This window comes from Ambystoma mexicanum, chromosome 2q (genome assembly GCF_040938575.1).
Source record: "Ambystoma mexicanum isolate Mex_15411 chromosome 2q, UKY_AmexF1_1, whole genome shotgun sequence".
Classification (NCBI taxonomy): domain Eukaryota; kingdom Metazoa; phylum Chordata; class Amphibia; order Caudata; family Ambystomatidae; genus Ambystoma; species Ambystoma mexicanum.
In genome coordinates this window covers 1,475,311,971-1,475,334,720 of record NC_090924.1, presented here as the reverse complement: position 1 = coordinate 1,475,334,720, position 22,750 = coordinate 1,475,311,971, and the positions used below count along the sequence as shown (strand labels likewise).

The following is a 22,750-nucleotide window of genomic DNA, read 5'->3' as shown; positions in this document are numbered from 1 at the left end:
GAACAGTGGCAGCATACGGTTAAAAGACTCTGTACCAGAAAAACTCGTATTATATGGTCACTCTTGGGGGAGGCAAAAGAAGCAGAAGGATCTCGACGATCAATCCCATAGCTGCCCAAGAATGGATAACCTTTCTTGAGAATCAGAATGGTTTTGAGCCTGTCCCCCTAACCGGGAAGAGTTGTATTAAACAAATTACTCCCCCATTTTTAGTCACTATAAGCGAACTCTGAAATAAAATCAATAAATTAAAATCATCCCGTGCTCTGGGCCCTAATGGTTTGTCCAACGTGGTTATGAAAAATAGCCCTCTTTTTTTTGGGGCGAGCCTTATGAAAATCCTATTCGAGAATGTGCTGGCAGAGGGTAGAATCCCTGAAACATGGCAAATGGCCATACTTATAGCTGCCCATAAGAAAGGTAATACAACATATCCGAGCAACTATCGCCTATTTTCTATGCTTGACAGCAGGGGAAAAATGTGTGCCTCTTTTCTGTTAAAAGAACTACAACTATCGGCTGATAAAGCTGGGATTCTAGACCGCTTCCAGAGTGGTTTTAGGGCAGGATACTCTATCTCACACAATCTCCTTATTATGGACACTCTAAGGAGTAAAGCTATGTTACCTAATAGTCCTCTGCTCTATGCTCTGTACATCGACCTTAGGGCGGCTTTTGATTCTGTTAACAGGGGAAAATTATGGCAGAAACTTAAGAACTTGCAATGCCCGGAGCTCCTAATTCATTACCTGGAACTTCTCCATACACATACTACTGTCCATCTTGAATTAGACAATCAAGGCCATATGACCAGACTGATTAGTCAGCTGAGAGGAGTAAAGCAAGTTTACGTAACTGCCCCTATGTTCTTCAACTTCTTTGTGTCAGACATCCCAGATTATTCACAGGGAGTCCGTAACTGCCCACCTAAAATAGGATAAAAAAACTGTGTGATCTTAGCTTACGCTGATGATCTTGTAATCTTCAATCACACTTTCAGTGGGATTCTTAGATCGGCTGAAAGGTTCTTATGCTCACCTGGTATCCACGGGGGCACCACACGATACTGGATGGAAGGCTGTGCACTATCCCGGACCCCTCTCTGCTTGGTTATGTGCCAGACGTTGGGTAACGCCTAAACAGGAGAATGGATGGTTAAGATACCAGGCCCGTGATGGGTGGACTCCCACCCCCCTCTGACCCAAATCCCCTCCCTTGGGGTTGCTTCTCACCATAGGTTTTTGTGCGTTGAACTCTCCGTCCTGTATCTCTGTGCAGGGACGCGTGGTAGGTGCGGGCGTTCCGTGGACCTAGTTGCTTCATTGGTCCGCATGCCCTTATGTCGGGTCCAGACCAGCTGTGACTCCAACTCTGCTTGTTGTGTTCAGGTGAGTTATAGTGTCTTTCAGTCTTCATTCTGTCTCTTTCTTCTGCCTTCATTTTCTCTTGGCTTTACTTGCTCCACTTTGCTTTTTCACTAATAATGTCTCTTTTGTTTCCACAGGGATGGTTGCGGTTTCAGACTGCAGTGCCGGATGGCAAAGACTACGGATAAGTTATTGATGCGCTGAGTGCGCCGCTGTTTATTTAGAGTTAGTTGCTAATCTGTGATCTCTTCCCTTCTTCATGCAGGTTGCAGCGATGTTCTGGAGCGATAAGCGATCGAAGCGCTACTTGCCCAGGTAAGTGCTTTATTACTGCTGTCCTTGTTTCTTCCCCTTTGCAGATTGCGGTGAAATCCGGAGATGGGCGAGGTACACAAAGCGCAGAGTGATGTTAGGATCCGATGCTTGCCCAGTTAAGAATTTTTATTAATGCTGTCCTTGTTTTGTTACCTTACAACTTGCTGTGAAATCCGGAGATGGGCGAGGCAAACGAAGCGCAGGATGGATTCAGGACCTGCTACTCACAGGTAAGTATACTTGCTTGTTAATGCTTTTCTTGTTCTTCCAGGTTGGTGATGGAATTCGTATCAATGGCTTCAGGATCGGACCACAGGGAGAAGCAGATGAGCAGGAGCTTGACACGGTGAGCGTAATGCTGCAGGAGTGCAGAATAACGTGAAGCGTGTATTCCAGTTTGGGTGTGGCTTATATAGCCAGCCATACCTGAAGGCCCGACCACACCCAAAACACTAGTCTACATAGTTCAGTCCTAGGAACTGAGCTGTGTAACAGACCTCCATGTTGGATTAAGGTCCAATACTGGTACTGCCCTATTCCTGACAGGACTGACTCCATGTAGTTTTATGATGGTGTTTAAAGGCCCTTGGGCCACTGTGAAGGGCTGTAGTCCCACTTCTGTCAGGGGGCTGTTATACCTGAGGGGGGCAGGTGCATGGATCATGACAGTGCTCCCCCCTAAGCCCCCTCTCACAGTATTTCCTCCATCTGGTTTAGTCAGATGGTTCCGATGAAAACTTTTAACCAGGCATGGCGCATGGATGTGCTTGCTAGGCTCCCATGTCCTGTCCTGAAGGCAGTATCCTTTCCAGTCCACTAAATAATATAACTTGGACCTGTTGAGTTTTGAGTCTAGGATGTCTTTGACTTCAGATTTGGGTTCTCCGTTAAGCAGTACCAGATTTGGTGGTGTCTTGACCCGAGTTCCAGGCTGAACAGGTTTTAGGAGTGACATGTGGAATACAGGATGGATCTGCATGTTTGGTGGTAAAGCTAGTTTTACTGCCACAGGGTTTATAATAGCTTTGAGGGTATAGGTTCTAGGTACATGGGACGAAATGTTTGAGTTCCTCTTATGGGCACATACCGAGATGCCAACCAGACTTAATTCCCCAACTTGGTAGTCTGTGGCTTTTCTTCGATGTTGGTCAGAGAATCTTTTCTGTCTTTCCTTGGCTTGGATCAAGTGTTCTGCTGCCCTTTTGAAGGCCTGAGTGATGGTTGTATGTAAGTGTTTACCGCGGGCATTTCCAAGGCCATGGGGGAATCCAACTCGGAATTATATGGATGCCTTCCATACATGGTATGGAATGGACTCTGTTCTGTGCAGGTGTGTAGCGAGTTGTTGTAGGCATATTCGGCTACCCACAACACATCCTTCCAACTTTCTTCCACTCAATGTAACATGCACCGTAGGTATTGCTCTAGTGTCTGATTCGTCCGCTCTGTTTGGCCATCAGTTTGGGGATGGTGACTAGTGGATAGACGGTGGTGGACGAGCCATTGCACAACTCTTCTTCCAGAAGTTAGACACAAACTGACTACCTCGGTCTGAAATCAGGACGGATGGGAAACCATGTAATCGTACGATTTGCTCTAAAAATATCTTTGACAGATTGGATGCGTTTGGTAGACCCTTAAGCGGTATGAAATGGGCCATTTTAGAGAATTAGTCAACTACCACCAAGACAGTGTTGAATCCTTGGCAGGGAGCTAGATGTGTGATGAAATTGAGGGACAGTGTATGCCAAGGTGCAGGTGGAATTTCAAGAGGTTGAGAAAGGCCCGCAGGTCTTTGTTTCTGGGATTTATTCTGTGCATAAATGCCACATGACAGAACAAACTGCGTAATGTCTTTTTGCTAGGTTGGCCACCAATAGTTTCTTTTCACCTTAGCTAGGGTCTTGGCAATTCCTGGATGTCCTTCTATCAGGGAGTCGTGATAACCAGAAATTACTTGTTCTTGTAACACCTTACTTTGTAGATATAAGCGTCCTCTGAAATATTGGAGTAGGTCCTTAGTTGTGTGTGTGATGTTCACTTTGAGTGGTCCAGTCTTGTAAAGCCTTGGTGTTTGTTAGGAGCTGAATATCGTTTTGGAGTTTGTCCAGAGATAACGTTGTTGTAAGCCCTAGTAGTTTGTCACCTGGAATAATGGCTACAGGGTCTGGGGTTAAATATGCGTTCTCATCAATACCCATGTGGGATAGGGCATCGGCCTTTCCATTCTGGACTCCTGGTCGGTATGTGATTACGTAATAATAATCTGCGAAGAATAGGGCCCATTGGAGTTGATGTGATAATTGAGCATTTGCCGTCTTGAGGTATTGTAGGTTTGCGATGATCGGTGATTTCTGCGAAGGTATGTCTGGTGCCCAAGAGGTAATGCCACCAAGCCTTAAAGAATGCCTTAATTGCTAAGAGTTCCTTGTCTGTTATTGCATAATTAAGTTGAGGTGTAGAAAACTTACGCGACCAAAAGGCCACGGGATATAGCTGCCCAGTTTCGGTATCCTTTTGGGAAAGAACAGCCCCCATTGCCATGCTGGAGGGATCTGTTTCCAATACATACAGGATATCTGGGCGGGAGTGTCGCAGCACCGGGGCTGAGGTAAACCTTTTCTTGAGTTCCTGAAAGGCCTTTTCCGCCTCTTCTGTCCATTGGAAATGTTTGTTGTTTTTTCGTAATAAAGAAGTGATCTGGTGTACAATCTGGGAAAAACCCAGGATGAATCGGCAGTAAAAGTTCGCAAAGCCGAGCCTACTCTGGACTCCTTTGGCTGAAGATGGTGATGGCCAGTTAAGGATGGCATCTAATTTGTGCATATCCATCCGGACGCCTCTGGGGGTGAGGACAAAACCAAGGAACTCTACTTTGGTGACATGGAAGGAACATTTTTCAAGTTTGGCATATAGCTGGTGCTGTCAGAGTTTTTCAAGGATGGAGCTGACGTGTGTGACATGATCCTGTTTAGGAGAAGAATACACCAAGATGTCGTAGATGTAAACCAGGGCACATACGTCAATCAACTCCCGCAGTACGCCGTTCATGAAGTACTGGAACGCGGCGGGAGCATTTCAAAGCCCAAAGGGAATCACCTGATATTCGTACAGCCCATACTTGGTACGAAATGCGGTCATCCATTTGTCTCCTTTCTTTACATGTACAAGATGGTATGCCCCCCCGAGGTCCAATTTTGTGTATATTTGGGTATCCTTGACATGGTCCAGCAGTTCTTGGATAAGGGCTAGAGGATAGCGGCACCTAGGCGCCAGGACTGACTCCATGTATTCTTATGATGGAGTTTAAAGCGCTTGGGGCCACTGTGAAGACCTGTAGTCCCACTGCTGTCAGGGGGCTGTTTTACCTTAGGGGGGCAGGGGAATGGATCAAGACACTGGCAATACGCAGAAGATAATGAACTGGTTGTCAATCACAGCAAGACAGAATTAATCTTAAACACTTATGCTAAGGTGGCACAGCCTTGCATGCACATAGGAATAGTGGAAATAAAGCAGACCCACACCTATAAGTATCTTGGAGTGGAATTTGACAGCAAAGGTAACTACCACTCGTGCGTGCAAGTTTGAAAAGTGAAGGCAGCGCAATTAACTGCAATGATATATAAGTTCATGCGTGACCAGAGTGGGTACTCCATCTGGGGAGCGCGTCAACTATATATCCAATGCCTTATCCCCATGGTTACTTATGGCTTAGAATCCCTGGTAAATATGAACCTAGGATGGTTGCAGATTAGAGAGGGAACATTCTGGAGGAGGTTGTTGGGACTCCCGCAGTGTTATGGCCATTCTTAGACTGGAATTAGGGATCCTTTCCCTCAAGGCAATTGTGTTGCGAAAAAGTGCAGAGTTATACATAAAAATTTTGAATAACCCCACTACTCCCCTACTTGTGTGCGTAAAGGAGGATATGGGAGCTAGAAAACAATCCAAACTAGAGGAAGACATGGAAGCATTGAGTAAAGTGATATGCTGGACGCCACAGTGGGGACAAGAGAACTAATGCATCACTTTCCATCTTCATACTTGCTTATATCTGTGGGATCGGCACAGTAATTATGGACATTTAGCGACCTTAAAAAATTACAGGTTTGTGACATTTGTTCTGTTTACGTTTAAAAAGGCACAAATGAATCTTAATCTCTGCCCCTCAGCAGCCCTGAGGCGATTTATTTTGTTGATGTGCATTAATCACTTGCCTACACTAGAGATCATTGGATTAGTGCAACCTCTCTTTAGATCTGAAAGACATTGTAGAATATGTGGGAACCACACAGAGCCAGAAACGGCGAGGCACATATAAACTCAATGCCCGAAGATGACTAACAGCCATAGTAAAAATCTTGGGGAATTTGTACATTGTCTGGAACATATAAGAGACATCGAGTTCTGCTATCAATGAATTAATGCACTAAATCCCAGGTTGCACTTAGCCCTCTTCAGATATGGTCTGAAGCTGAGAAAGCAATCATCACCAAAGGGCTGCTGAGTGTAATTCCTCCTGTGTCTGAGTCGGTTGTAATAGCAGATTAATTAAATATCAACCCTGACATCTGGACATTTGGTTGATAATGGTGCATAGCGGATTTGACCAAGATTATGATTAGAATTGATCCATAGGGCTTCTGATCTTTGTTGTTTGCTTTGATTCCATGAAATTGGATAGATATTGATAGGCACTGTAATTAGATTTAATGTATGTATGAAATGAGATTATGCTATTTATTGAAGGATCAAGTTAAGTTTTATATGTATTTTTTATCGATTTTAGTTTGGTAAACATGTTTTGTTTGAATGAATGTGTAAAGTTTTATATGTATATAAAACTATATCACATTAAATAAAATAAATAAAAGTGTCTTGGCCAGTGTTCCAGTACATTCTCGTGGTTGGCAAATCTACAGAGTGGCCAGTTCCCCTAAAGCAGCCTTGATCTTTATTTCTGAGTTTTTTCAGATCTTTCATACAGGTTTGGATATTCAAAGAATTCTCGTGAAAGGAGTGGCAAAGAGTTACCAGCAAAAATGTTGAGGTTTTCTCAGGTGTTCTGATGGTGACTTTAGTGATCTAGGGAATCGCTGGTGACAGGCTGGAAATGAAGTGGGGCAAAGGGCAGTGCCTTTGTGACAGGTCATGGAGAGCCTCTTGGCACAGCACAGTTACACAAGCAAGGATGCTGGCTGTCATCATTCATATGTGACTGTTGTCATAACTTCTCAGATGAGTAGTTTTTTTTTTTGATTGATATTTTATTTCTATCGCGCTCGTACACAAGTGTTTCAGAGCGCAACAAGGCAAGGGAGGGAAACAGGGGAGAACAAAACAGCGATCTTACTAGGCCCAGCGACATTGAGAACGCGCAAGTGCATGGGAGAGGGGGGAGGGGAAAAGTGCATGGAAGGGGGGAGAGGTGGAAAGTGCGAAGCAGAGGAGTAACAGATAAATAACAATAAATAAATAATAAAGACAACAAACATTGGTAATGCAGCCAGCAAATTGCAAGTGCTAGGTTTAGGGCAGCAGACAGGATAGGTCTGATAAGTGCAGGAAGAAAAAGGGGGGGTGCTGTATGGGTACAGATACAGACCCCAGTGCAAGTGGTGGCCCGGAGGCAGTGCGGGAGGGTGGCAGGATGAGCAGGCACCTGGGCCCAAAAAACAGAGGGTGGCCAGGTGCACGGTGCCAACAGAGAAAAGATCAGCAGGGGAGAGGGGGAGCGAATGCAGAAGAAAAGAGGAAGTTCTTGAGGTGCTTCCGGAACCGGAGATGGTTCTCCTCAAGTTTTAGAGTGGCAGGGAGGCTGTTCCAGAGGGAGGCCCCAGCCGAAGACAGAGATCTACCCCCATCTCGTTTCTTAGAATAGCGACTGACACTCAGTGAGTTGGAGGTAGAGGAGCGAATAGATCGAGAGGGGAGGTATTTGCGGAGGGATATCTGAAGGTATTTTGGACCCAGGCCCCAGAAAGCCTTGTGGACAATGCAGAGGGTTTTGAATTTAATTCTTGCGTCCACTGGGAGCCAGTGGAGAGATTTCAGAGCTGGTGACCAGGGCTTACAGACAAGCATCTCGTGGTGGAGTTTTGAGGACGTGCATCTCAGTTGTTCTCATCAAGGCAGACACAATGGCACTGGGCTGGTCCTCAGTAGGTACAAGGCTGGTGTGCATGCAACATAGCAGAGTGTCGCCCTAAGTAAGGAAGCTTGAAACATTGGCAGTTTCTAGCACTTCATCAGACCATTGTCTTGGGGGTGGTAAGATGCAGTACACCTATAGGTAACTGCAGACTCTGTCGACATGGCCAGCATGTAAGATCGCATTACGGCAGGCCCATATCCAAGGCGTCTCCTGCAAGAAACAAAGTTTTGTGAAGATTCCCTTAGGTAGCCTGGCTATAATAGGGTCAGTCATTGTTCTCATAGGTACATGGTCCATGATTGTCAATATGAAGTGGTAACCAGAGGTAGTGTGGAATCCTGCCAATGGCAGTGGCACAGGCAGCCCTACACGCTGCGCCAGTGATGGTGACAATAATGGGTTGATGTGTGGAAGCATGAGCGTGTCAGCAGAAGGAGAGAACACAGACATGTGTGACTAGCAGCTAATTATGCCAATAATGGGATGATGTGTGGGACCCTGGGCATGTCAGCAGAAGGAGAGAACGCAGACATGTGTGACTAGAAGCTAATGATGCCAATAATGGGATGATGTGTGGAACCCTGGGCATGTCAGCAGAAGGAGAGAACGCAGACATGTGTGACTAGAAGCTAATGATGCCAATAATGGGATGATGTGTGGAACCCTGGGCATGTCAGCAGAAGGAGAGAACGCAGACATGTGTGACTAGAAGCTAATGATGCCAATAATGGGATGATGTGTGGTACCCTGGGCATGTCAGCAGAAGGAGAGAATGCAGACATGTCTGACTAGAAGCTAATGATGCCAATACTGGGATGATGTGTGGAACCCTGGGCATGTCAGCAGAAGGAGAGAATGCAGACATGTCTGACTAGAAGCTAATGATGCCAATACTGGGATGATGTGTGGAACCCTGGGCATGTCAGCAGAAGGAGAGAATGCAGACATGTGTGAGTAGAAGCTAATGATGCCAATAATGGGATGATGTGTGGAACCCTGGGCATGTCAGCAGAAGGAGAGAACACAGACATGTGTGAGTAGAAGCTAATGATGCCAATAATGGGATGATGTGTGGAACCCTGGGCATGTCAGCAGAAGGAGAGAACGCAGACATGTGTGACTAGAAGCTAATGATGCCAATAATGGGATGATGTGTGGTACCCTGGGCATGTCAGCAGAAGGAGAGAATGCAGACATGTGTGAGTAGAAGCTAATGATGCCAATAATGGGATGATGTGTGGAACCCTGGGCATGTCAGCAGAAGGAGAGAACGCAGACATGTGTGACTAGAAGCTAATGATGCCAATAATGGGATGATGTGTGGTACCCTGGGCATGTCAGCAGAAGGAGAGAATGCAGACATGTCTGACTAGAAGCTAATGATGCCAATACTGGGATGATGTGTGGAGCCCTGGGCATGTCAGCAGAAGGCGAGAATGCAGACATGTCTGACTAGAAGCTAATGATGCCAATAATGGGATGATGTGTGGAACCCTGGGCATGTCAGCAGAAGGCGAGAATGCAAACATGTGTGACTAGAAGCTAATGATGCCAATAATGGGATGATGTGTGGAACCCTGGGCATGTCAGCAGAAGGAGAGAATGCAGACATGTCTGACTAGAAGCTAATGATGCCAATAATGGGATGATGTGCGGAACCCTGGGCATGTCAGCAGAAGGCGAGAATGCAGACATGTCTGACTAGAAGCTAATTATGCCAATAATGGGATGATGTGTGGAACCCTGGGCATGTCAGCAGAAGGCGAGAATGCAGACATGTCTGACTAGAAGTTAATGATGCCAATAATGGGTTGATGTGTGGAACCCTGGGCATGTCAGCAGAAGGAGAGAACGCAGACATGTCTGACTAGAAGCTAATGATGCCAATAATGGGATGATGTGCGGAACCCTGGGCATGTCAGCAGAAGGCGAGAATGCAGACATGTCTGACTAGAAGCTAATGATGCCAATAATGGGATGATGTGTGGAACCCTGGGCATGTCAGCAGAAGGCGAGAATGCAGACATGTCTGACTAGAAGTTAATGATGCCAATAATGGGTTGATGTGTGGAACCCTGGGCATGTCAGCAGAAGGAGAGAACGCAGACATGTCTGACTAGAAGCTAATGATGCCAATAATGGGTTGAAGTGTGTAACCCTGGGCATGTCAGCAGAAGGAGAGAACACAGACATGTGTGACTAGAAGCTTATTATGCCAGTAATGGGATGATGTCTGGAAGCATTAGCGTGTCAGCAGAAGGAGAGAACGCAGACATGTGTGACTAGAAGCTAATGATGCCAGTAATGGGATGATGTGTGGAACCCTGGGCATGTCAGCAGTGGGGGTGAATGCAGCATGTGTGACTGAGTGTGAATTATGCTACAAATGGGATGATGCGTTGTTAGGAAAGATTCTCTTTACTGCACCTTTCCTTCCATCTTTATGGAACCCCTAATCTTGTTGCCTTTATTTTCTAATCTGACCTCTACTTTTTGCAGTACAGTGAAGCCTTAAGTTTCACTGTACTGGCCTTTGCTCACATGTTATGGGGAAACTGATATGTCCTTAAGGCTGTCAGTACTGGGAAACAGCGTTTCCCTTAGTCTTGTGACTGTGTTGCTACTTGTGGTTACTTTTGTATCACATGTGGTAACTTTTTATCATTGCACACAGCAGCTTACAATGCAGTGCAATGGGGTGCATTTTCGTTCTGCCCTAGTCTGACACTCAAAGATTTTTAGGTTACTCTAGATGTGCTTAAAAGATGGGCTGGTGGCAGCAGTGACTTTTCCCCACGTGTTGGGGAATTTCGTTTTAACTTTACCGCGTTTACTGCGTTTGGCTACTGACTGTGGCTACAAGTCAAACATGGCCGTGCCACGAGGTTTTTCGGCCATTCTTTTTGCATCTTGTTGTTTAGCCTTCTTCCTGGCCTCAGATGTCAGAAAGATCCTTATAAGGACTTCCAGTACCCGGGAAAGCAACAGCTTTTTGCGGGCTACTGGAGGGCTTTGTGTGTTTGCAGGCAGGATGTGGGCTGGGTTGTCTGACCCTAATTCACATACTGGTTTCTGTGTGTCTGAGTGGTATGCATGAGTGTTCCCGCCAGTGGTCCTGATTTGACCACTGTGGGTTGTGTGTGTGGGCTAGTTCTGCTATTGGCTAGTGGGAGTTTCAGCTCCTACCTGGATTTTAGGATAAGAAGAGGACCCCTGCACGCGTTCTTCAGATATCCTGGAGAAAGCTGAGGGAGCCAAGTATCCTGTCCAGCAGCGAGACCTGCGAAGAAACCCGAAACCTGAATGAGAAGGCCTGGCAACTGACTTCTGCTGCAGTCCCGGTGGAGCCCTGTCTTGCTTGTGATCTTCAGTAGGCCTGCAAAAGTGCTATGACCCCTGGAGTGGAGGGAGCATCCATTCCCGATGTCTACTTGGTGCCCTGCACAAAAACCACCCTCGGAAGTGCCTTGGAACCATCCTGTGGCTGACCAGCTTCGTTTTTGGGCTACTGAGTTAACTTCATCACTGTTCTGAGTTTCGGCCTGAAATTTGGCACACCCATAGCTTCCACTGCAACGACACTCTCTGCAGCATCTTAGCAGCAAGGGGACCTGAGAAAGACCAGAATGTCCGACCGCAGATACTGAGTCCTGTTGCATCGCTGTGCGCGGCATGCACTGTCCGAAAACTGCTTTTCCAACACAAGTCTAGTCCCTAGAGATGTGCTGTATCGTTTGTTTTTGCATTTCTTCACTGAGAGTCCTTGCACCAGCAAAAATCCCAACCAGAGTCTTTCTTGAACCTGCAACCCCTGGAAATCTAGGACCATGGATTCTGGTGGGAAAAGCAAGCCAGGACACCCTTCCTTTGTTCAACAAAGACTTGGGAAGATTCTGAGTAAGGGGGGTAAGTTACAGAGCGTTTAACCTACCCCTATACTCCCATTATAGGTCAGTGGGCTTATAATAATCCCATTTCTTATACTATTGGCTTTGCCATTACTTGACTTGGCAAGACTTCTGACCTTTGGGGGCAATTTTCGGCACTTGTCTACATTGAACCCTAACTCTAATAATCAATCACTGTACCCCAGAGACCCTACCTACATTTGTCTTGCATCCTATGTTCTGTGGAACTGATTACTGAACAATAGGGCACAAGGCCTCAGACAACTTAGGGTTGGACAATTTTAACTAGGGATCATCTCTGTGGACCTTTTTGTGTATGACACTTACCTATTCATTCCTTTGCAGGTGTATTTTGATTTGTATTGTGCATTTGAACCTGTGAATGTATATATACATTTAGTTTGATGGTATTGGTTGATAAGTCTACCTGCTTGTATTTATTTTCTTATGGTTAAATAACTGTATTTTTATACATCCTGTCTAAGTGCAATTTGTGACTCCCATTGTGTGACCTCATTGTGGACCCTTAACAAGCTCACCCCTCTGAAGAACTAAGCCTACACTGCCTGTCACTGCTACCTAAACTGGTTTGGCTACAGCTTCCCAGAGTTGTCCCTGTCACAATACAGGTTGGCCTTCTATACATCTTTCCCCGAGGCCAGAGTATAGAAAACCGGTCCTAACATGTGTGGAACCCTGTTTACGTCAGCATTAGGAGTTTTCCATATGGACACGTTGCCCTAGGGGAAGCAAATGGATGTCTGGTGGGTTGTCATTCCCTTATCAATAAAGAAGCTAACTGGTTCTCTGAAATGGGTTTATTTTATTTTATTGTACATTGCTTGAGAGCAGCAGAGTGCTTTTCACCACGTCGAAAGCCAGTGTTGGGCATGGCACCCCTGCACTGTAGCACAGTACTGTAGCACTGTTGGTGGAAGGGCAGAAAACAGTGACCTTAGTCGGGAGGGATGTGTTAATGAGAGAGCCACATGTTTAGTGTTTTGTTCTACACCACTGTCGGATGGTGAGGGCCTTCCGAACCTGCAGCTTTATAAAGTTTCAGGGGGTCGAGTCATTGAAAGAGCCAGACTGTTTCTGTGTCTTCTATTTGCGGGCTAGCTTTGACTCCAACCATTGGATGGATATACTAAAGGAGGTGGATGGCGTACAGAGTGGCGAGTTTACCCACCAGATATGTTACAGTGTTCTTCAACACAGGGAGAGAGAGAGATGTGCAAGAATTTCTGGGTGCTGGTAATGAGGCTGCCTGTAGCGTGATGGACAGCCTTGAGGGGGCCAGATGCGCCGCTGGGGGTCTGATTAATGTGGACGATCACAGTAACTGGAACCACAATGAGTAATTCATACAGAGGGATGATGGGTTTGGTTTTGTAAAGTGTGGCGATCTGTAGACATGCCATTTGTGCTTTCTTGGCTGTCTGCTTTTGAAGGGGAGGCTGCTGTAAACAATGAAGCCTATTGATTTGGCTGTATTCTGACAGCGGCATATTGACAAGACACTTTTAGATGTGAACGTGAGACTTCCGGCTCTTTTAGACAAGGTAACAATACCCTTGAGATGGATGAGGATTCAGAAATTATTAAAACATCAATAATCAAAATGACTCAGGTAATTGGCAAAAGGATAACTGTTTTAATATCAATTATGCAAAACAGGGAGTACAACGGACATCAACGGACGTCTCAGCGCATGGTCTCTCAGTGCATCTTAAAAAAAAGCATTCTTTTATAGCAAAAAATCATCATTGTTGCCGTCTACCTACGTATTACTAACGTCATCCTACGTGGCAAACTACAAAAACCTAGTGGCAATTGTGATAGGGTCTAAAGGAATATCTTATTATGCAATCCATACTAGTCTGGGACAGTGAGAGAAAGTGGTTGGTTTCTTAACATCAGTTAGGGAAACTAAGCCCTCCCATAAACCAGGTCACTATGAACATCACTAAATACATGAAGTCTCATTGGCTACACAAACTATAGGACCCTTAATCACACGTCCCCCTACCATTGGTTGGCACTCTAACCTCTGTAAGTACTTTTCCACCTATGTTAGCAGCACGCAGACTGGGCTTCCAGGTGCTAGTGAGCTGGTCTTAGCCATAGCTTCCCACCAACTAGCATAATCATATATCATCACCTCAGTGGTCTGCTGTCAATTAGGACTTTGAACTTGTATTTGGGAGTGTTCTTTACTCTGGAGAATTCAGGGGAGTGAAGGCACGGTCTTCTCGCATGCGTAGGTGTGGCCGTCATGTTCGTCCAACTTCATCCATCCACGTGACTGAAGACCACAAATTCGACCTTCTGGTGTATTTTAAATACTATTTTCAAATAGACCTCTGACATCTTCCTTGTTTTTGTCCTTGCCTCCTGAACAGGAGCTTCGTTCTTTCACACAATCTGTATCCAATGTCTGCTCATCCCAGCCTTATACGGTCTTGGCTTCTTGGCTTATCCAGCCTTGCCTTTCTGAGATTCACTCTTGTAATGCACTTGTTTTTAACTGCAACACACTGGCAAAGAGGCCTTCCATTTTCAGTCCAGCTCTGCTATAATACGTAGTGGAAAAATCCATTCTTTACTCACTCCAATATATGTACATGTTGGCGCATGCCCCCATCTATTCACTATAAAGCTAGCCTCAAGAATACTTCATCTGCTTGTGTTTCTTAGCATATGTATATGTAAAAAATGACTTGATATCTTCATCAGTTCTGTAGCTTAAGTCTCTTCATCTTGATCCCAAGATGTCACTTATCTTTGATACCTTCTTGATGATTTATAGAATGTCTTAATTCGCTGGTCTCTGTATCTCTTCTATGTACATCAGCTCAACTCTGTGTGACGTCACCATTCTGTTTTACCATACATTTGCTCTGCTTCTTCCGGGATTTCATTCAAATGGCCATCATACTGTCTCGTAGGCAGGTAAGGTTTTCTCAATAAGAACTGGTACCGCATGTGTCTCACACTCTGGTTCCCAACATATAGGCAATGTGGGTGAAGTGGTTGAGGTGGCGGTACTTGGCTCCTTCTCTACAGATGTAATATTTTTTGCCGGGGGCCGAAGAGGATGAATGTGATCATGATGGTGTCAGGCTTGAGGTAGGTGTTCTCTATCCAGGTTTGGAAGTATCTGCAGGAAAGGGAAGAATAATCACCAGCTGATTCTAGACATAAGGTTCCAGCCTGCTTTCTTCTACATGAACTAAACTTACATCAATATAGAACACCTTAGTTTATGCTGCAATCTCTGAAACCGTGGCGCTCAAGGGTTTGAATATCAAGCGGCATTGCATCTAAATGACTGCATATACATGGTGCGTTTGTATTATTTTCTTCTTATCTCAAGTGTTTGCATTGATCTCTTTCATGTTTTGTTTAGACCCTTAAAGAATCTGCAGAATACTGCAGGTCCAACAAAATTCCATTCCCAATCATCACACTGGACACCAGAGAAGAAAACTATCCATCTGGGTGCTACATCTTCAAAGGGCCCAACGTCCCCACTGTGATGCACTTCCCGCTTTTCAACGTGGATAACTGTCCAGGTTCGCAGCCATGTTACACTGCATGTTCCGTCTTCATTGTGGCATGCTGAATGTATGATCTAGCCACCGTTTTGTGAAGAATTAGTAATGGAAGAATGGGGGGAAATGAAAGAGAAGAGGTGGCATGCAGAATAAGTGGACACTTGAGGAAGAGTTCAGGCAAGGGCCTCCCTGCACACAGCCCCTATGCTGCACGGCAGCTGGGTGTGTTCCAGAGTGAATGGAATTGGATGCTAAATAATCTATTTGAGAAGTGAAAGATAGGTGTGGGAGGTTGAAAGAAGAAAGCAGTGGTGATCTGGAGTAGAACCGTAGGGTGGGTAGGAAAGGATAGTGAGCAGGTTGGCAGTGGATTTGCAGAAGTGCACAGAAAGAAGGAGAAAGGGGAGGGAGTGAAGAGAGGACAGGCCTGAAGTGGGGAATAGTAAGATGAGGTGGTGAAGAGCACAGTGGACACCGGAAATACCTTAGAGGGGAGTGGTCGGGTGGTGAAGAGCAACCTGGAGAAGGGAAAGACGGCTCTAGTTGGGCTGATATGGGGACTGACCCCTAAACATCCAGTTGTATGCTGGCCAGACAAACCCCTCTGATGCTTGAGACTGGTTGACTTTTCTTCTTCTGAGACCTGATATAGCCTGATATAGCCCCCAGCACCTCATTCTTACTGACATCCAGTGAGAAAGGGAAAGAAAGAGGTGGTGAAAAGCCAAAAGGACAGAGGGGAGTAGAACTAAAGAAGGTGGATAGTAGAAATCCATCAGTGAGAAGGGGATGGTGATAATGCACAAGTTTAAAAGACCAGAATCATCACCCTCGGGACCATAATAGAACATTAGAGGTGAGGCGAAGACGGTCCTACCAAGAAGAGAAAGGGACGGTTCCAGTGCACAAGCGTAAATGGCCAGAATCCCCCTGGGGACAATAATAGAACATTAGAGCTGAGGTGAAGATGCTCCGAACAAAAAGACAAGGGGATGGGGCCAGTGCACAAGCGTAAATGACCAGAATCACCCTGGGGACAAAAATAGAACATTAGAGGCGAGAAGGAAGATGTCCCTACCAAAAAGAGAAGGGAATGGTGATAATACACAAGTGTAAAAAAACAGAATCACCCTGGGGACAATAATAGAACATTAATGGTGAGGTTAAGATGGCCCTACCAACAAGAGACAGGAAAGGGGCCAGTGCACACGTGTAAAAGACCAGAATCAGCCTCGGGATTTGTGTTCATGACAACATGATCACATCCAGAGTGAGGCACGTAACAGCACCAAGCAGAGCCGACACAGAGCCACACTGCCTCCCCTTGTTTCCATAAAGTTTCTGAATATTATAGATAGGTAATCTGTGGGTGGAACATCCATTAGAAAGAACATTACTAAGAGGTAAGTGATTTGTTATTTCAATGGGCAAAAAAGCATTGACTTTACTGGGGAGTCGGCGCCACGAATTTAATTAGCAAATATTCCTGTTTGGAGAGGGACGACTTATGGTCCTAACTATGGAATGTCATTCTAAAGCTGAAAAAGAGTTCCTCTTTCCTTTCGAGCTTGTGCTTCTCCCCCCAGCTAGACAGTGGATAAGCCTGAAGTGCCGCTTGTTTCAAACATGCATGCACATTTGTTTTGGGCTTTATCCTTTCTTTCTTTGTTTTACATCTGTCCCGGATAATGTTTCTCTTGAGTGCTTGTTTCATAAGATGCACACACAACATGATGGGGTAATTGCATCCATCAAGGGCCCACTGTTTTATTTTTTCTGAATGTGTGCCTTCCTCATCAGACCTTTAATAGTGTCAGGAGCCAGCATTTCATCCGGACGCCATGTTGGAATTACTCGACGCGCTGTACTTTAGTTCTCCAGCATGGGTCTGGCATGGATTCACATGCTCATGAATATTCCCCGTCGTCAGGCTGGGAATCCTCGGTAAAGAAAAAATCAGTATCAGTTTCGTTTCTGATCTGTCTTTCGTAGTAGTAACCAATCACGGATCTCTTCGTCATACTGACCACAGCCAATGACTGCCATCTCCCTAAGCCCCACCTCTAGCAGCCATCTTCAGATTTTTACCGCACATTCATGTGTTGGGATCCTCGTGCTATTGCTCTCGAGCTGTAGTGCGTTTTCGCGCTTTTTCATAGGAAAATTCTCTCTTTTTTCGGTCAAAAGAGCCTTAAGCTCCACCGTTTCTTTATCCGATCAACGGGGACCCGTGTCGGATTCCTCTACGCCCCTCAAGGATGAAGATTTCGTCGAGCCACGCTTTTGGAGGACTCCAGAAGTTTCTCAGGCCCATCTCGGACATGGCCCAGGAGAAGGGAAGCTCGATGCCCGGAAAGCTGTTCAGGGTCTGCCCTGGATGCCAGCTTCATAATGTCTTTAAGGAGGACGAACACTCCCTTTGCCTCTACTGCCTGCATGAGGACAAGACCCACGTGGAGAAGGACTGTGCGTTTTGCGGCAATATGTCGGAGCGGACCATGAAGGACCACCATCTCCGTCTCACCAACTGGCTGGAAGGGAAGAGCCCGTCAGGCGAGTAAAAGAAGAAGAAATCTGAGCGGTCTTCTAAGACCTTTGAGGGCGCTCCGGCGACGGGGGCCCAACAGAAGGCCAAGCACCGCGAGTCCGCTGGCACCGGGAGCGCCGAACGGTCAGGCTCTATGGTTGCCAGGCAGGGCGCATCCTCCCCGGCGCCATCAACCACGAGCCAACGCTCTGGCTCGGGTAAGAGGAAGGCCGAGCACCTGGCGAAGCTCCTGGAGAGACCCCGGTCGAGCTTGAAGGCCCCATCGGAGGGGGAGCGAGGCGGTGACCCTTCCCCCAAGGAGAAGGCGGTGAGCGCACCTAAGTTGGTGAAAGCCTTGATCCACCCTACCAAGGCCTCTATCGAGACAGTCGCGGTGGCCCTGGCTCAGTCTGTGGAGGCTACGCCAGTGGAGGCGACTTCGGGGCTTAGAGTCTCCCTGCCACCGCGGAGGGAGTCCTCTTTCAAGCCCATCGACAGGACCCCCGTGAAACCTCCGACGGAGAAGAAAAAGGGGGGGCAGGAGGTCATCGTGGATTCGGCCTCACACTCTGAAGAGGAGCTGATCGAAGTCTTAAGCCACGGCATTGGCGTGGAAGAAGACCAGCCCGTCGGGAGGGACCCTGACGTAGGAGACGACGAGAACATCGAGGGTGCCGACGAAGCTCCTGACCGCCCGTCAGAATCCCCTCAACCAGTGCCGCAAGACAACTCAGCGGCCATTTTGTTGGCTATACAGTCCTTATGCTCGGAGATATTGCCGTTACCACCAACGGAGGAACCGCTCCCTACGGGGGACCCGGAGCCAGGCCCTTCTGGGAGCCCTCCTTCTAAGAGAAGAAGGATTCATCCTCCACCTCGTTTTCGACCATCGTGCCCTGCTCAGCCCTCCTCCCCGTCCACGACCCGTGGGGATGATATGGGGACGGACACGGCTGCGACGGGTACAGACGACAAGGTTTACGACGAGGATCTTCGGTCGTCACCTCCTCCCCGGGCTTCTCCGCTCGACGAGATTGGATCGTTTCATGCCATGATCGCCAGGGCATCCAAGCTTTTCCAGCTCTGCCCAGAAGAGAAGAAGAAGGAAGGTTTCCTTTATCAACGGCGCGAGACCAAGAAGAAGACGGTCCTCGCTGTACCTCTACTGGATGATATCTGGGATGAGGGTCTCGCCCTCCTCAAGAACCCATCCACAACGCCTGCGAGAAGGGATCGGTACGAGAAGAAGTACCGGGTCCCGGACGCGGCCCCCTTGTGCCTTCGGGCACAGCCGACCCCGGACTCGGTCGTCTCCGCGGCGGCCAGGAAGAAAGTGGGGGGGCTTCGGCCTCTACGTCAACCTCCCCCCCGGACTGCGAGGGAAAGAAATTGGACACGATGGGACGCAGAGTCATCTCATCGGCAGCGACGACGATTAAGGCTGCCAACGCCTTAGCTATCGTAGCCCGCTACGACAGGGAGTTGTGGTACAAGATCGCCCCCCTGCTGGACTTCCTACCAGACGACAAGAGGGAGGAGGCCCTAGAGATCTTGCAGGAAGGAGAAGTGGCGTCGGACCACGCCATTACGATAGCGACGGACATCGCTGACACTGGATTTCGCCAGTTGGGCAACGGCGTGTGCCTTAGACGGCGTGGATGGCTCAAGGCAACGGACTTCCGGCAGGACGTGCAGACCAGAGTTTTGGACATGCCATTCGACGGGAGCAACCTGTTTGGGAAAACAGTGGACGATTCCCTACAAGCCATCAAGATGGACACGGAGACGGCCCGGGCTCTTGGTGTTCTCCAGCAACGACGGCCACCCTTTCGGAGTGCCGGAGGCAAGCAGGGTGCCTCCAAAGGTTCCGGCAGTGGATATTCCACCTACCGTCAAGTGGCCCGTTCGTCATCACAGGAAGCCTACAGGGGACGAGGCAAGTCGGGTGGACCCCGCCGTCGTCGCCAGGGAGGACAAGGTGGCAAAGCCTCGTCGAAGCAAGACTGAACCGGCCGTGGGGTCGGGCCCCCACCAAAGCATCCCGGTGGGAGGCCGGCTGGCGAACTTCGTCAGCGTGTGGGAGTCCATCTCCACCGACCGTTGGGTGCTGGACGCCCTGGCCCAGGGTCACGCGCTTGAGTTTCTAAAGAAGTGCCCGCGCGTCCCCCCGTGGCCAGGAAGGAACATCACGTTCCTCAACTTCTCTTGGAGGTAAAGGCGATGCTCAAGAAAGGCGCCATCGAGCTCGTCCCAAAGAGGCTTCGGGGCTCCGGAGTTTACTCAAGATACTTCCTCGTGAAGAAGAAGACAGGAGGATGGCGTCCCATCCTGGACCTACGACGACTGAACAAATTCATCAAGGCACAGAAGTTCCGGATGGTCACCCACCAGCACGTCCTGGGTCAGCTGGAGGACGGCGATTTCCTGTCATCGTTGGATTTGGAGGATGCTTACTTCCATATCCCCATCCTAAAAGGACACCGAAAGTTTCTCAGATTCGTGGTCCAAGGGTGTCACTACCAGTTCAGAGCCCTTCCCTTTGGATTGAGGTCGGCACCCAGGGGGTTCACCAAGTGCCTCGCACCGGTGGCGGCGCGGCTGCGCCTGGAGGGGATCCACGTCTACCCCTACCTGGACGACTGGCTCATCCGAGCAAAGACAAAGGAGCTCACCGCGGAGCACACGGCGAGGACCGTCCAACTACTCACGGACCTGGGATTCTACATAAACTACACCAAGTCCCACCTGGTGCCCGCGCAAGACACACTGTTTCTAGGAGCGAAACTCGACACAGTGGCGCTTCTGGCCTCTCCGTCGGAGGAAAGGATGAGGGCCATCTAAGGCAAGGTGCAGCGGATGCTGGTTGCGGACGCGGCCAGGCTGAGGTCCATCAAATCCCTCCTCGGAATGATGTCTTCTTGTATTTCTCATCCGCCTGGAAAGGCTTCGGATGCGCCCGTTACAGGAGTTCCTGGACGCTCGCTGGATCCAGACGATGGGTAGCTTCGAGGACAGGATCACACTCGACGAGAGCTTGCGACGAGCGATCCGGTGGTGGGGCACCCGCGTGCATCTGCCGGCGGGCATGGACTTCCAGACCCCGGGCCACCAGAAGACAGTGACCACGGATGCCTCCCTGGAAGGGTGGGGAGCGCACACCAAAAATCTGCACGCGAGGGGCCTTTGGCTGCCGACGGAGAAGTCCCTCCATATCAACGTCCTGGAGCTCCGTGCAGTGTTTTGGGCCCTCAGGTCCTTTCTTCCGTCCCTCAAGGGCAAGGTGGTGAGGAGCTTCACCGACAACACCACCACCATGTTCTACATCAGGAAGCAGGGCGGTACCAGATCCCCAGCCCTGTCCAAGGAGGCGCAGGATCTTTGGCATTGGGCCGTCGCCCAAGGGATATTTCTGGTGCCGTTTCATCTGGCAGGAATAAAAAACACCATCGCCGACTCGCTCAGCAGAGAGCTGCGCTCGTGCCACGAGTGGGAACTATGACAGGATCTAGTGGACCGCCTCTTCCGATGATGGGGCATACCCCAGATCGATCTGTTCGCGACGGCGATGAACTCCAAGTGCCAGAGGTTCGCCAGCAGGTTTCCCCCACGAGGAGCATGGGCGATGCTTTCTCGTTCCCCTGGGAGGGCCTGTTCCTATACGCGTTCCCTCCATTGCCGTTGCTGATCCGGCTCATCAACCAGCTCAAGAGGTCACGGTGCAGGATGATCCTCGTCGCACCTGCGTGGCCGAGGCAGATATGGTTCCCGGACCTTCTGGACTTGTCAGCCTCCCCGTCAATCAAGCTGCCAGTGGACATGGATCTTCTCTCCAGGGAAGGAGGCGCCATCCTCCATCACGACCCGAAGTCGTTGAACTTGCAGACCTGGCTCCTGCAGCGTTAGAGTTTGGAGGTTACGACATACCGGCCGACTGCAGAGAGGTTCTTGCAAAGACCAGGGCGTCCTCAACTCTTAAATGCTATGTACACAAATGGAAGAGGTTCTCTGTCTGGTGCCACGCACAGAAGATTAACCCTCTACGGATTACGGCTCCTCAAGTACTGCCGTACCTGCTGACGCTGGCCAACGCTGGACTGGCGCACGCTTCCATCAAGATTCATCTTGCTGTGATCTCCCAATACACCAGAACCACGGGACGGACGTCTTTGTGGTCTCATCGTCTGGTGAAAGAATTCATGAAGGGACTGTTCAGATGGTTCCCGCCAGTGAAGGCTCCGGCCCCGGCGTGGGAGCTCAACGTGGTGCTGACCAAGCTCATGGGACCTCCGTTCGAGCCTCTGCACTCAGCTCCGTTGAAGTTCTTGTCGTGGAAAACAGCGTTTCTTGTGGCCATCACCTCCGCACAACGGGTGGGAGAGATCCAGGCCCTTTCCTGCAAGCCCCCGTACTTGACTTTTCACGACACGAGGGTGGTGCTCAGGACGCACTCCTCCTTCATGCCCAAGGTGCCGTTGGACTTCCACCTCAACGAACCCTTGGTGTTGCCTGTTTTCTTCCCGTCGCCTTCGTCGCAGGCTGAAAGGACTTTGCACTCGCTCGATGTGGCTAGAGTGCTGAAGTTCTACGTGGACCACACAAAGAGTTTTCGGAAGACGTCACAACTTTTTGTGAACTTTGGACCTGTCAATCAGGGGAAGGCTCTCTCAAAGGCTTCCATTTTCAGATGGCTCTCCGGCTGTATCATGTACTGTCATCGGTTGGCAAACCGACCACTGCTTGGCCGTCCGAGAGCCCATTCCACCAGAGCGATTGCAGCTACCACGGCGTTCCTATCTGGTGTGCCCCTGCTGGACATCTGCAGTGCTGCTACGTGGAGGTCGACGCACACCTTCACAAAATTCTACTGCGTTGACCGGGATTCCAGGGAGGAGTCCAGGGTCGGCCAAGCAGTGCTGCGC

At 48.6% G+C, this 22,750-nt stretch overlaps 1 protein-coding gene across 1 annotated transcript in view; it reads left to right on the top strand.

The window, feature by feature from the left end:
• LOC138570281 (cytosolic phospholipase A2 gamma-like) overlaps positions 1–22,750 on the top strand; it is a 507,932-nt gene that overhangs the window by 394,270 nt on the left and 90,912 nt on the right. The window contains exon 18 of the mRNA XM_069649050.1: positions 15,157–15,322. Within this exon, the coding sequence (XP_069505151.1) occupies positions 15,157–15,322 (166 nt within the window). The remainder of the gene's footprint in view (positions 1–15,156; positions 15,323–22,750) is intronic.